General features: G+C 38.9%; 1 protein-coding gene across 1 annotated transcript in view; it reads right to left on the reverse strand.

Annotated features, from left to right (window-relative positions):
• The window catches only part of LOC126177014 (uncharacterized), a 68,283-nt gene that overhangs the window by 31,483 nt on the left and 20,590 nt on the right, over window positions 1-16,210 (reverse strand). The window contains exon 3 of the mRNA XM_049924234.1: window positions 11,834-12,018. Coding sequence (XP_049780191.1) covers window positions 11,834-12,018 — 185 coding nt within the window. The remainder of the gene's footprint in view (window positions 1-11,833; window positions 12,019-16,210) is intronic.

Below are 16,210 nucleotides of genomic sequence, written 5' to 3' on the forward strand. Positions count from 1 at the left end.
AGAGGGGAGGCCTTCCAAAGAAAAAATGCGGGTGAGAGCACTGGTGGTTGCTGCGGTGGTAGGCGACATGCAACGGACAGTGAAAGGAAAGTTACAGTAGGCGTCAATTACGAAGAGCCAATAAGTACCTAAAAAGGGTCCCGCAAAGTCAGCATGAATGTGCTCCCAGGGCTTCTCAGGTGAAGGCCACGGTGACAAAGATGACTTCGGGGCAGTGGCCTGTGACGCACAAGGGCCGCAGGCAGCGACCATGTGTGCTATTTCAGAGTCGATGCCAGGCCAGTATACATGATGGCGCACCAGAGATTTTGTGCGAGACACACCCCAGTGCCCTTGGTGAAGGAGGCGCAAGACCGAAGCACACAAAGACGCAGGTACCACAACACGCGGCGAAGCATTGTCAGTGGAGAGGAGGATAACACCATACCTACCCGTGAGGCGGTAGCGCAAAGCGTAGTAGTTCCGCAACGGATCAGAAGTCTTAGTGGACGATCTGGCCAACCCTTCTGAATACAGCATAAAACCCGGGAGAGGGTAGGGTCAGAACCCATAGCAGCTGCCAGCCTGTCCCGTCCACAACCCGCTGCTCGGCAACATCCAGGTGGAAACACAAAAGTTCGTCCCTATTGAATGCCTGATCAGGACCCATGGGAAGGCGAGACAGAGCATCAGCATTTGCATGTTGAGCCATTGGCCAGAAATGAATCTCATAATTGAAACAAGACAAGTAAAGAGCCCAATGCTGGAGGCGGTGTGCAGCCTTGTCGGGAAGCGACATTGATGGATGAAACAAGGAAACAAGTGGTTTGTGATCCGTACCAAGATGAAATTTTGAGCCATAGAGAAAAACACCAAACTTATGAAGAGCATAAATAATGGCCAAAGCTTCTTTCTCAATTTGAGAATACTTTTGTTGGACATCCGTGAGCGTTTTGGAGGCATAAGCAATGGGTTGTTCCAAACCGTCAGAAAAACGGTGCGCAAGGACTGCACCGACCCCGTATTGGGAGGCGTCTGTGGCAAGAACAAGATGATGGCCAGGTCGATAAGTAGCCAGGCACGGGCCCTGTTTCAGCATAGTCTTCAGTTTCTGGAAAGCCGCTTCGCATGACGCGGACCAGTGAAAAGGCACGTTTTTATGCAACAGGCGATGCAACGGCTGAGTCACCGAAGCGGCAGACGGTAAAAACTTGTGATAGTATGCTATTTTCCCCAAGAAGGCCTGCAGTTCCTTAACAGACGTAGGGCGAGGAAGGGCATCAATCGCAGCGACAGTTTGTTGAAGCAGACGAATACCATCCTGAGAGAGTTGGAACCCCAAGTACGTGATAGATGCCTGAAAAAATTGTGATTTCTGAAGATTACACATAAGACGGCAGTCTGTAAGATATGAAAAAGTGTGCAGAGATTTTGAAAATGTTCTTCAGTTGTGGAGCCAGTGACAACAATGTTGTCCATGTAATTGATACACCCAGGGACAGTGAGCAATAATTGTTCCAAGAATCGCTGAAAGAGAGCAGGGGCGCTAGCAACCCCAAATGGCAAGTGTCGGTATTGATAGAGGCCGAAAGGCGTGTTAAGGACCAGAAACTGCCGGGAAGCAACGTCGAGAGGAAGTTGATGATAAGCTTCTGACAGGTCAATTTTAGAAAAATACTGGCCTCCAGCAAGTTTAGTGAACAGTTCTTCAGGACGGGGCATAGGGTAAGTGTCGATGAGGCATTGAGCATTTACAGTGGCTTTGAAATCGCCACAGAGACGAATATCACCATTTGGCTTAGCAACGACAATGACAGGAGAGGACCACTCACTGGAAGTGACAGGAAGCAAGACCCCTGAAGTAGTGAGACGATCCAACTCCCATTTTACCCGATCACGAAGGGCCACAGGAATGGGCCGAGCCCAAAAAAACTTATGCCGAGCAGTGGGTTTGAGCATGATATGAACTTCAAAGTGTTTTGCACAGCCTAACCCAGGAGAAAAAAGGGACGAAAATGTTGTCGACAAGGAATCCAGTTGAGCATAAGGAATAGCATCAGAGACAATATTGACAGAGTCATCTATGGAGAACCCAAAAACGCGAAAGGCATTGAAACCAAAAAGATTTTCTGCATTGCTCTGGTCGACCACAAATATGGGAACAGTGTGAATGACAGATTTGTAAGATACCTCAGCATTAAACTGTCCCAAGAGAGAAATCTTCTGTTTATTGTACATCCGTAATTGCCGAGTGATAGGTGACAGGAGTGGAGAACCCAACTGAAGATATGTCTGAGAATTAATTATAGTGGCAGCAGAACCGGTATCCACTTGCATGCAAACATCTCGACCAAGGATTTGTACAGTGAGGAATAACTTCCCTGAAAGGGAAGAAGTGCAATTGACAGACAACACAGAATCAGAATCAGCGTCATGTTCATGAACATCATGTATGCGGTCGGATTTGCGAATGGAAGACACATGACCTTTCTTTTTGCAATTGTGACACATTGCCTAACGTTGGGGACAATCCTCGTGTGGATGTTTTGTAAAACACCGTGGACATGAAGGAAGTTGCCGGGGGTTTTGCTGTAGTTTCTTAGCGGGTTGTTTACGGCTAGGCCAAGGCTGCGCGTGGGAGCGCACTGCAGCCACGTCGGACGGCAGGGACGCGCCGCACACGTCGTCAACAGCGCACAGAGGTTGTATTTCCCCAACATCACCCCACGCATCTATTTGTGCCCCAGCGGCGCGAGAAATTTCAAAAGACTGCGCAATGGAGAGAACTTCATCCAGAGTTGGATTCGCCAACTGAAGGGCACGTTGCCGAACTTCTTTGTCGGGCGCCGACCGGATAATAGCATCCCATACCATGGAATCGGCATAGGATTCTTTGTGAATGTCAGTAACAAACTGACACTTTCGACTGAGCCCGTGAAGTTCAGCAGCCCAAGCGCGATAGGTTTGATGAGGCTGTTTTTGACAATGATAAAAGGCAACACGAGAGGCTACCACATGTGTTTGCTTTTGAAAATAGACAGACAGAAGTGAGCACATTTCAGCAAAGGACAAAGACGCAGGATTCTTCAAAGGAGCCAATTGCGACAACAACCGATACATTTGAGGTGAAATCCAGGAAAGGAACAGAGACTTACATGGTTGTTCGTCCGTGACATGAAATGCCAAGAAGTGCTGTCGAAGACGTTTTTCATAATCAGACCTGTCTTCCGCCATCTCATCGTAAGGAGGAAAAGGAGGTATAGCCAACGACGAGAAATGCCCTGCATTTGACGCTGCGACGAAATCGCGAATCGCCGCTGTTAGAAGCATTTGCTGTTCAAGGAGATTTTGCAATAGTTGCTTGACAGTGGCCATGGAACCCTGTGGGTCAACGGTGAAAAGGAAAAATCCCATCCTCGTCGCCAATTGTTATAACTTCAAGTTTAACACATATATTTCAGAACGACACAACACATATAAGTCACAGAGTAAGTTGACAAGCAAGACATGTGTACACGTTAGCAATCAAATGAGCACTGAGTCCCAGTCTAGCGGCCGCTGCTCGGCTGGCCGCTTAGGTGGCGCAGCTGCTGCATGGCTGGCAGACAGCGCCGCATGTAGAGGACGCGTGTAATTGCGTGGCGACGCTTTAAATGATCAGCGAGTCACAACAATGTACTTATGTATATGCTTGAAATGGAGATTTATGAAACAATTTTTTGATTGACACATTTGATAAGCATCAGAACTATTATGTCACTACACAAAAGTGTTACTTGGTCTACATATACGAGGTTTGTTATATTCAGAATTATCGTTTATACTTGCAGTGTGCACTAGCACAAGTATGACCACTTCTGATTTACATTACTTACATTGTATATAAAATAGATATTATACTTAATGTGATTATACAAACTGAGGGAACCTCCATTTCTTTCATGTTTATTTAAATATACTGGACAAGGAGAAATGACATACTGTAAGTTGACTATTTGTATAGGGAGCTCTATGGAATTATCACTATCTATTATGTTTGAAGTGAAAAATGGAGGTATGAGAGGTGCTTGCCTAACCCAAAATGTAACTTAGGTGCTATGTTAGTTTTGCCTGCCTTGTTGCAAGGCCATTGGTTATTGAGATATATCATAAGAAAAGTATGTAGCAAGGGAATGTTGAAAAAGTATTGTTATATACATAGTAATCCTGTTTCATGTTTTCAATTACTGCCATACTAAATCACGTATTTTATATATTGTATTTATGGTCATACTTATGAACGCATAAGTTATTGTACTTTGAGTGCTGTTTTGTGGATTGCCTGCAAAAGTTTTGCCCACTGGGGGCTGTAAATACTTTTTGTATGGGGGGGGGGGGGAGTGTACTGAAATGTAACAGCTCATTTTTCATATGATTTTGAAGCTCATTTGAATGTCAGGAGAGGTAGTGTTCAATTGCAGCTAGACCATGGGAATGAGGGATGTTGGTGTATAGGGAAGTGACATCAACATTGGCCAGTAGGGAACCAGGAGGTAAAGAGGTGGGGATGGTGGAGAGATGGTGAAGGATGTGATTAGTATCTTTGACGTGGGAGGCTAGATTATGGACAGTTGATTAGGAGTGGTGGTCAATGTGAGCCAAAATCCTTTCCTTGGGAGCACAATAACCAGCTACAATGGGGTATTGAGGGTTGTGTATTTTACGTTTTATTTTCCTCACCTTTCTGTGCCACATGAAGTCCCATACCTCATCCATTCCTTTCTTCCCACATTTTTGTGCACTTTTTACGTATCTATGCATATTTTTATGTATTTTTGCATATTTGTTCATGTTTTTGTCTATCTGTACATGTCTTTGCATGTCTATAAGTATTTTTATGCGTATTTTTCTGTTATCCAGGTCTCCTCAACCACTCAATGCCCTCATTTACCCATTTCCTACTTCATGTCCCATTTGCCCAAAGCCATCCCTGTCACAATGGACCCCTGCTCTATTCTTCTGTACCATTTCAGAAAAGTACCTCTTTCCTTGGTTAAAACCCAGTTCCACATCCTGTTCCTTAAATCTCCTCCAATGGCCTAAACACAAAAATTCCTTTTCCTGGATCCCACCCCATCTTTAGCAATGATCCCCACCTTTTAAGATTCCACTAGCCCCTGTCCCTCACAAACTTGGTACCGCAAAAACATATTGCCATGGCACAGGTGTCCCAGAACCAACTCTGCTCCCTCTGCAAGATATCACTGCTGTGCAATCTCTATTACATACATCACATTTCTGAAATTCAATCCCTTGCTCTCTGGCACTTGGAAGAGCATTCCAGACACCACTTCCACAAGTTATCCAACCTGCTGACACCCTACTGCCACCCTGGGGCACCACTACCAAATGCCTAACCTACTCACAGTACTCTGCCTCGTCAATCCATCATATCATTTAGATGTTACCTAGCTTCAACTTGTCACATCCCCCAAAACTCCCTACCAACATTCCATATCCAAAGCCCATACAATCCTGGAACACTGTTGTTAAATTTTCTACCAAAATCCTCAGCACCACAAAAGTTTCAGTCCTACAGAAAGGCCTCACCTTTAACCCTTAACTTTGTGGATTGCCTGCAAAAGTTTTGTCCACTGTGGGCTGTAAATACTTTTTGTATGGGGGTGAGTGTACTGAAATGTAGCAGCTCATTTTTCATATGATTTTGAAGCTCATTTTGATTGCATGATTAACCATTACATCATTAGGTTAGACAAATGTAAGTAATTTCACCTGTTGATCTCTTTAACATATTTTTCAACAACTTCATTTCAAAGTACTCATTAATATTACTTCCATCCATTGGTAAGAGCATATATTGCCAATTTGTTTAACTGCAATCAGAGCTTTTCATTTACAAACAACTGACTAACAAAAGAGATACCAAATATACTGTAATTATAATGTTTGAAACCTATAACAACTCTGTTTATCATAGTGTCAAGTTCTATGCTATTGGCTGTGAAAGATAACAGCTAGTTCCTTTCCACTTCTTTAAAATTTGTTACGAACAGATTCCCTCTCACATTAAATAATAGAACAGCTAATAACATGTCAACAGCAATCCTAAGTATAACCAGATATGGGCAACATGAGTAATGCTATACTTTGGGAACTGCTATGATTGAATAAACCTGTACTATGTATTCTTTGTGCCTCAAGTAGACATTGTAATTGGTAGGAATGTTTGAAACCATAGTCTTTTCTTAAAATCATAAAATACAGCTGTGATCATTGTCTATGACACATGTTTTAAATCTGATATTATTTGAAAGTAAAGAACAGAATCAAGTTAAAATATAAGTCTTATTATGTAATTGCAAAGAATTATCCTATCTGTAAGGCTCATTTTCAAAAGACTGTTATTACTGAAATGTAGTAAATTTTTATTAAAGCTAGGAAACAAACTAGGGATATTATATTTGATATTTTATGAACTACCAACTTAAATGTAATATGTGTTTTTATATTTACATGTCTGAGTCTTTTCATTGTGAATGTAATGAATTCATATATTATGTAATGTCCTTTTATTTTAGGATTCATGCAGTGTCATTCAGTGTTCTGATATCTGTCAAAATTCATTGTATTTCTCTAATTTTCTGTCTTTAATTATCACTTCATTGCAGCAAAGTGTATATAAGGCCCATGCAGAACCACTGTTGTGCACCCAATCTTGCTCAAAGTTTTGAGGTGGCCTCTGTGCCAATCTGTTTTGTAATTGTGTAATTGATTCTTAAAGGAACACACTATGCCACCTTTTTACAGTTGTACAATAGCGTGTCTCATTGCTGGAAATATTTCAAACACAGAAATAAACAATGTTGAAACTCAAAATTACATGTGGCACAAATTAATGTGGGCATTACTACCCACTTGGTCAGTCTTTGTTATACCAGGACTTCAACTTATTTCTTTTCTACAGCAATAGCAACAAATCACCTCTGTGAAGTGGATGAGTTCAGCATTTTATCCCAGCTAAAAGAGGAAACTTTTCAGCTAACATGTTGTTGTTGTTGTTGTGGTCTTCAGTCCTGAGACTGGTTTGATGCAGCTCTCCATGCTACTCTATCCTGTGCAAGCTTCTTCATCTCCCAGTACTTACTGCAACCTACATCCTTCTGAATCTGCTTAATGTATTCATCTCTTGGTCTCCTTCTATGATTTTTACCCTCCACGTTGCTCTCCAATGCTAAATTTGTGATTCCTTGATGCCTCAGAACATGTCCTACCAACCGGTTCCTTCTTCTTGTCAAGTTGTGCCATAAACTCCTCTTCTCTACAATTCTATTCAATACCTCCTCATTAGTTATGAGATCTACCCATCTAATCTTCAGCATTCTTCTGTAGCACCACATTTCGAAAGCTTCTAGTCTCTTCTTGTCCAAACTATTTATTGTCCATGTTTCACTTCCATACATGGCTACACTCCATACAAATACTTTCAGAAACGACTTCCTGATGCTTAAATCTATACTCGATGTTAACAAATTCTCTTCTTCAGAAACACTTTCCTTGCCATTGCCAGTCAACATTTTATATCCTCTCTACTTCGACCATCATCACTTATTTTGCTCCCCAAATAGCAAAACTCCTTTACTACTGTAAGTGTCTTATTTCCTAATCTAATTCCCTCAGCATGACCTGACTTAATTCGATTACATTCCATTATCCTCATTTTGCTTTTGTTGATGTTCATCTTATATCCTCCTTTCAAGACACTGTCCATTCCGTTCAATTGCTCTTCCAAGTCCTTTGCTGTCTCTGACAGAATTACAATGTCATCGGCGAACCTCAAAATTTTTATTTCTTCTCCATGGATTTTAATACCTACTCCGAATTTTTCTTTTGTTTCCTTTACTGCTTGCTCAATATACAGATTGAATAACATCGGGGAGAGGCTACAACCCTGCCTCACTCCCTTCCCAACCGCTGCTTCCCTTTCATGTCCCTCGACTCTTATAACTGCCATCTGGTTTCTGTACAAATTGTAAATAGCCTTTCGCTCCCTGTATTTTACCCCTACCACCTTTAGAATTTGAATGAGAGTATTCCAGTCAACATTGTCAAAAGCTTTCTCTAAGTCTACAAATGCTAGAAACGTAGGTTTGCCTTTCCTTAATCTTTCTTCTAAGATAAGTCATAGGGTCAGTATTGCCTCACATGTCCCAATATTTGTACGGAATCCAAACTGATCTTCCCCAAGGTTGGCTTCTACTAGTTTTTCCATTCATCTGTAAAGAATTCGTGTTATTATTTTGCAGCTGTGGCTTATTAAACTGATTGTTCTGTAATTTTCACATCTGTCAACACCTGCTTTCCTTGGGATTGAAATTATTATATTCTTCTTGAAGTCTGAGCGTATTTTGCCTGTCTCATACATCTTGCTCACCAGATTGTAGAGTTTTGTCAGGACTGGTTCTCCCAAGGCCGTCAGTAGTTCTAAAGGAATGTTGACTATTCCCGGGACCTTGTTTCAACTCAGGTCTTTCAGTGCTCTGTCAAACTTTTCACGCAGTATTGTATCTCCCATTTCGTCTTCATCTACATTCTCTTCCATTTCCAGAATATTGTCCTCAAGTCCGTCGCCCTTGTATAGACCCTCTATATACTCCTTCCACCTTTCTGCTTTCCCTTCTTTGCTTAGAACTGAGTTTCCATCTGAGCTCTTGATATTCATACAAGTGGTTCTCTTTTCTCCAAAGGTCTCTTTAATTTTCCTGTAGGCAGTATATATCTTACCCCTAGTGAGATAAGCCTCTACATCCTTACATTTGTCCTCTAGCCATCCCTACTTAGCCATTTTGCACTTCCTGCCGATCTCATGTTTGAGACGTTTGTATTCCTTTTTGCCTGCTTCATTTACTGCATTTTTATATTTTCGCCTTTCATCAATTAAATTTAATATTTCTTCTGTTACCCAAGGATTTCTACTAGCCCTAGTCTTTTTACCTACTTGATCCTCTGCTGCCTTCACTACTTCATCCCTCAGAGCTACCCATTATTCTTCTACTGTATTTTTTCCCCCCATTTCTGTCAATTGTTCCCTTAATCTCTCCCTGAAACTCTGTACAACCTCTGGTTTTATCAGTTTGTCCAGGTCCCATCTCCTTAAATTCCCACCTTTTTGCAGTTTCTTCAGTTTTAATCTACAGCTCATAACCAATAGATTGTGGTCAGAGGCCACATCTGCCCCTGGAAATGTCTTACAATTTAATACCTGGTTCCTAAATCTCTGCCTTACCATTATATAATCTATCTGATACCTTCTAGTATTTCCAGGATTCTTCCATGTGTACAACCTTCTTTTATGATTGTTAAACCAAATGTTAGCTATGATTAAGTTATGCTCTGTGCAATATTCTACCAGACGGGTTCCTCTTTCATTTCTTTCCCCCAATACATATTCACCTACTATGTTTCCTTCTCTCCCCTTTCCTACTCTTGCTAACATATAACAACATCTAATTACCTCATAATTACTGTAATTTATAAAACAAAAGTAGATTAACAACATAAACGAATTGTTTATTTGGACTGTTGTATTGCATATTGAAATCCTGTTCATGCTATAAAGTAATGTACTCATATTATAAGCTTGAAACATGGTGGCAATGCCTGAGATAATGTAGTTTCATTGTAATTAACTAAAATGTAATTAACATTGTTTGTTTGTATCATTTCACTTACTCTTCCATGAAAACAAAAGATAAGTAATCATCTTTGTATCACATTCCTTGCATTTCAATTGTAACCATTGTTTGACAACATTTTTTGTAATTATCAACAACTTATGCAACTGAACCAGTCAGTTTGAAAGGTCTATATGTCCATCCCCACAACTTTTCCATTTTAGCTTGAAATCTGGGAGTGTTTGAAGAAATGGGCATTCACTGTGAAAAGGCTATGTCCTGCTCACTCCTTTGTGGCTGATATCAAGAGTCATGTTTCACCTTCCATGAAAAAGAGCCTTATCTCCTGTGGTTTGGCTTTTTGAAGTCACCAGCTGTTAGGTCACATGTTGACCACTGAAGCGCTGTGTGCCAAGCATAAGCTTGCTTAGACAACTGACAGTGCTTCCTTGTAGGGTTATGTCATACTTTTGTTTACAATGAGTGAAAGTGATAGTGTCAGTAATTGTGAGTGTTTAAAGAGAAGGAAAAAGGGTAGTTTGAGTAAATGTGATAGAGTAAAAAGAGCAAAAGTCCAAGGGGAACAGGATGTGAACTATGGTGAGAATGTCATAGCAGTACGAAAAATGGGACCTCAATGCAGGTGGGTGTGGTATCTGATGTTGAGCCTAGAACACGATAACTATACCTTATGTGATATCTTACTGACATAATGGGCAATACTCATAGAAATCCTATCTTAATAAGCCTACACCCATGCCTTGAAAAATGGGCTGTTTGATCACATTGATTGTGTTGGTGTCTTCAGGTGCCCAAGAAAGTGTTTCACGACTGTGACAGAGGAACTGCAAATGCAAACATTTATCCATATGGATAGTTTTGCTGATAAAGATACTCAAGATGGTTATTTACAAGGTCTAAGGACCATGACATAGGTCACATATTGGTTTGGCACAAAATTTTATGGTCACATTATGTTACATATCCTACACTGTAGTCTAAATACAGCAAAGAAATTTTACACTTTGGTTTGCAATCAAAACAGTTTATCCTTTCTCCTGAAAATTTTATTTTGGTGGATATATGGCCCTTTCAAAATTACTGATTCAATTGTAATTAGTTCATTTGCTATATACTAAAATATATCAGTTGTTAGCAAGATCCTCAAAAAATCATTTTGGATTCCAGTATGGTGTACCATGGTGTTCCTTGGCCTGTTTTCATTTAAGAAACTTACAGGAAACATCAACTGCAGTGAAGCAATGAAATAGCAATAAGTTCTGGTCAATGTTTAATATTTTGAACAAACTGAATTACACCCATCAAATCTCAAGAATGTTTATTCCAGATACCATTGAGAAAAGTGATATTTCATAAAGACATTTACTATGAATTATTTTCTGTTGACATCAATAATCCCCAGAAAGGCGGTTACACCACACCATTGACGTCTATTTTTTTGTATTGGGAGTTTATTTTGTATGAAACTGCATAATCCATGTCTCTGTAATGTTAGAACTTAAAGGTGTTTATTGTAAACCAGCTGGATGTCTGTCCTTTTATCATCTGGACTGTATCTCGCACAGCTGAGTTTGATCCCTGTGTTGGTACTCCCGTGTCATCAATGTTATCTATAAAATCAAAGGCTGAAACAAACTCTGTGACTGTTATGCAGATCGTTCTCTCTGACAATTTCTTCCTTTAATGGACATATCTACACATCTCACTGCTTGTGTTACGCTACTCATATTGGTTGAGAGTAGACATGTGTTTCAAATGCAGTGATCTCCCATTACTTCAAGAATTCTATTGGATTCATCGATATGAGAGCAGCCAACTATACAAAAATCAGTTTTGGAATAGTTTCTTAAAGTCATACAAATGGCATTTATGTATGGAAAGAAAAAGAAAGGACCCAAGTACAGTAATCCATGGGAGCTCATACTTTATGTTCTTCAGTTTGAGCTTGGCTGTATTCATGTGATGTATTTTGACAATATGGTCTCTGCTTTTTGTTATGAAGATAAGGACTGTCATAACATTTTAGTTTTTCAAGTATATTTTAATGTTTTACACAATCGAATGTCTTGGCACATTCACAGAAAATACCTTCAAATTAATAGCTCAGTATCTTCAATTTCTGTACTGCTACAGATAAAAGTTTGTGAAAATTTTGTTCTTACCCAGGATTGAGATTTACTTGCATTTTCATACGCTGTACATCAGAGTTAAATGGAGCTTGAGCTGGAGTTGATGGTGCAATGCAGCTTTTTAGGTGGTACTTCTGAGGTGATGGGACCACTGGATACTTTATCTTGAACCTAGGTGCTTTTCTGGCTCCTGGGCCAACTCCATATATACTCATAGGCTGTAATCAAATTAAGTATTTATTTATTACTGAAAGTAAGCTAGTAGTTCAAGAGGAACAATAAATATTTTATGAAGACTTGTATGCAGAATTCTGAGTAAAACTGTGTTAAATACATGTCTAGTTTTTATTCAGTGAAGATAAGTTGATCAAAATAAAAACACACAGTGTTTGAATGAAAAGGGGTGGTAGTTTCAAGCTGTGTTGATCATAACACAAAAATTTCAATAAATTCCACAACTCTTTATAAATGCTAATATTGCTTTTCTTTATCAGTTTTGTAATGACAGTGCTCTTCTTACCACACAAGAATGCTTTACATGGTATTCCACCCCAGCAACTTGTTTCAAGAGTGCTTACTTGGTCCTCTACAAACTTCTTGTGACTGGTACAGTTTTCAATACATACACTTTTGAGGGTGCAAAAGAAAACAATAGGATCACAATACATGGCTTTTTGTCAGTATGGTGTAATACTGTCATTTGGCCATGGAGAAATTTGATATGTATCAGTATTCAACATATAAAAATATGGCAAATATAATGTCAGCACGGCTTACATTTGTTGTTTCATCAGTCAGTGCTGCAGCTTCTCATAGGTTGTGAATCTCAATGATTAGAGTTTTACGAATGGATGATCACTAATTATCAATTAATTGAATTCATACTTTTCACTGATGAAGCTACTTTCACATCAGTATCAACACTTGTCACTCATGGAACTGTGTTATATATCTCTGTGTGCCACTATCCAGATACATTTTTGATATCACTTATCCATAAATGTGTGGAGTTGTGTGATTGAGGAATTGTTAACTAAGCCTATTGTTTTGCTGAATCATCTCACTGTGTCCACATGTGTAGTCTTATTTTATAGTCCTACTGTCACATGTTTTTATAACAACAACAAATTCCACATTGAATATTGATATTTTATGAAAATGAATACAATAGAAAGCAATATTTCAGTGTGTTATTGGTAGTGATCATATCTTTGGTGTGTTGCTGATGTCCATTCATGGAAATTTGGTGTGCTGCATACATTTAATTGATTTCAGTCTGTAGTTTATTTCTTTGGGGAAAAAATGCCACCAGTGATGTGTCAAAATATTGGTTGGCATACATGCAATGCAGGCCAACTGCATAATCATTGCATCATATTAATGCAAATTACAAAAACCGTCTTTGGTTGAACAAATGAGCTATTCTGATAGTGAAAAATATGGACATAGACAATCTGAACATAAAAATTTAAAGTCAAATTGCAGGCCAATTGCATTCAATTAATCAATCCCATTACCAATTCAGATATAGTCAGTTATCCACCTGAATTCCTGAAATGGCCTCGCAGAGTTTGCTGCTCAAAGTTAGTCCACTGATAATCATGTTACACAATCTGGACCAACTGAAACTATGAAATGCAGCAAGACTCACTGTTAAGGCACTGATGAAAAATGTGATTGAAGCAATGATAACCATAGGAAAGTTCAAAGGCAAGGATGTTCTGGTTGCAAAAATACCATTGATTTCAACCAATTTGCCATTTCGATTTAAATGTGGCCCATTTCCAATTTGCCTTGCATTTGCAATTACAATTAATAAATACCAAGGTGAGTTATTGGAAGTGTGTGGAATGAACCTTGAATGGCCATGTTTTTCTCACGGATAGTTGTACATGGCATGCTCGAGAGTTGGTGAAGGATTGCCACTAATCATTTTCTTTCTGGGCAGAAAGACAAAAAATGTCAGTCATCATCAAGAGTTGCAACAAATGCATAAAAAACAAAAAATTATTGTCAGAACAATGAATTCCAATTTATTTCATTTCAATGAATTCACAATGTTACTGAAATTGTTTTGTTTGAATTCTCTCACATTCAAGGAACGATTTAACTGGATGAAACCCTTCTTGACGAAGTGACTGACTGACTGCCAGACAATGCACAGCCTAAACCACTGGAGATATATACATGTTATACACTAAACACTTCCAGTTAAACTGATTGTAAGAAAGAACATGCTAAACTCTGCTGTGAAAATGTGTGGTTTTGTTGTCCTTTTTGTAGTCATTTTTATCAGAAAACAGGAAAGTTGTCTTTTTGGCTAACTTTATAATCTTATCTGTTTGTAGATTAAAACTATGCAAAATACTGTTATTAAAGTTACTGTCCTCACAGATCCAGCAACTGGAAAGGTCTCTCTCATAGACTGTGTACTAATGATTCCAACTGATTAACACATTCATCTTGACTTCTATTCCCAATCAAGGTTCAATTTGCAATAACAATCAACAAGGTCAGAGAGAGAGGGGGGGGGGCAAGGACATGGACAGAGATGGAAGAGGGGGGGAAGGAATGGATATAAAGAAGGGGAAGGAGGATATGGACAGAGAGATAAGGGAGGGAGAGATGGATAGAAAGAGTGTAGGATAAGAGATATAGAGGGAGCAGGGGGGAGGTGATGGACAGAGGTTATTATTACAGTCTTCGTCCAAGTGTAGTTATTGGCAAAACGGACGAATTGTGCATGTAACACAGTGTCCTCAAACTTAAGATTAAAACATAATGAATGTACTGCATGAGTGGAAAAGTAAAATTATGAGAATTACATTCACCACCCATTATCAACTTTGGTATCAGGTGACAAACCAATCAAAAGAATTTTTGCTGAACATATGGAATTATAATGCATGTTACCAGATGACATAATTTGGTGCAACAAATATAGTATGTGAGAATTACATGACAACATTCAAAGTGCAAGGACAGATTTTACCATTGTGCAGGATCAGTACTACCAGCGCCAAATGCAGATCACAAATCTGTTCAAATTTATTTTATGAGAAACACCAATGAACAGATCAATCAATGTTGTTGACTCAATAAGGGCACTAAATGAGAATTTTTTGCTGCATACAAATTTTATGTGATCAGCACAAGGAACTGATTCAGTTGCTCACAAATCTCCTTGAACAAATTCCAGCTGATGATGTAGTTGTCATTAGAGTTGACTAAACAGTTGACAGCCAGCAGCACAGTGCATCAACAACTGATTACATGACAGATTCATGTTCTTAGCTACAACAGACAGAAGACAAGCTTTGTTGGTGCTGCACGTTTTGACTGAGAAAAACTCCTGTTGCAGTGTTCTTCTCCAGTATGCAAGTGCAGAAGTTGGCACAGAATCAGTTAAGTGAAAAATCCATGCCATTCGCACATTTATTTATGTATAAAAGCTAACTTAAGAATTTTCCTTTGTGTGTGTGTATATAAGGTTTGCATGCCAATCTGAAGTTCTAGATTGCACATTTTACTATTAACATTGCTTCTGCAGATTCTTTCATTGATTGTATTGAAACTTGTTTGTATTGTGATACACTGTGAAATTTCAAACATTCAAGAGCCCCATGTAAACTCATACTGCTGTCTCAATTGTAGGCTTAAACTTAATTGTGCTCTTTTAAAATTTTTGAGAACAGTAGTCCTATTCTTGTCCAAAACAATCATTTTCTGATTTCATTGCATAATTACATGAGAAACTTATTATTTTTGAGAATATTTGGATGCTTAAAAAATATATTTTCATAGATTACCAGTACAAGTGTTTTAAATACATAACTTATTTTGTAGCAAATCATCATTTTTGGCTCACAGCTGCTGCCAAAGAATATATCATCTCTGAATTTCATATCAATGCAGTTTTTGAAAGCTACCACTGTCCTGTGCATAATATATGAGTAATTTGTAGTAAATCAGCGTTTGTGGTTTAGTTACTGTAGCGGATATTCTAACAAACATATTTTGTTACATCTAGTGTTCCCATAAAGAGGAGTAGCCATATATGATACCTACATTTATCATAAATTAACTCAGTTTTCGAGTTTGCTAACAACTATAATTAACCCCAAAAAGTTTTAGGAGACTAATAATTTTTTTCACAGGTTTTTGTGTTGCTTTTTGTGTAATCACTTCAATTCTTATAGGGAATTAGCAACTTTTTGGCTCAAAAGATTAAAAGATAATCAGCAGACTTCATTCAAAGTTATTTGTTCACTGTCCTGTAATACATTGCACCAGCCAAGATGTAGCCCCTGCTGTTCTCAAACATAGGATGAGTTGATTGACATTCATAAGCAGCTGAAAATTGGCCTGACTACTGTCAGATGATTGGTAGCTGCTGCAAATCGGTGTGTT

This window comes from Schistocerca cancellata, chromosome 3, assembly GCF_023864275.1.
Source record: "Schistocerca cancellata isolate TAMUIC-IGC-003103 chromosome 3, iqSchCanc2.1, whole genome shotgun sequence".
Lineage (NCBI taxonomy): Eukaryota > Metazoa > Arthropoda > Insecta > Orthoptera > Acrididae > Schistocerca > Schistocerca cancellata.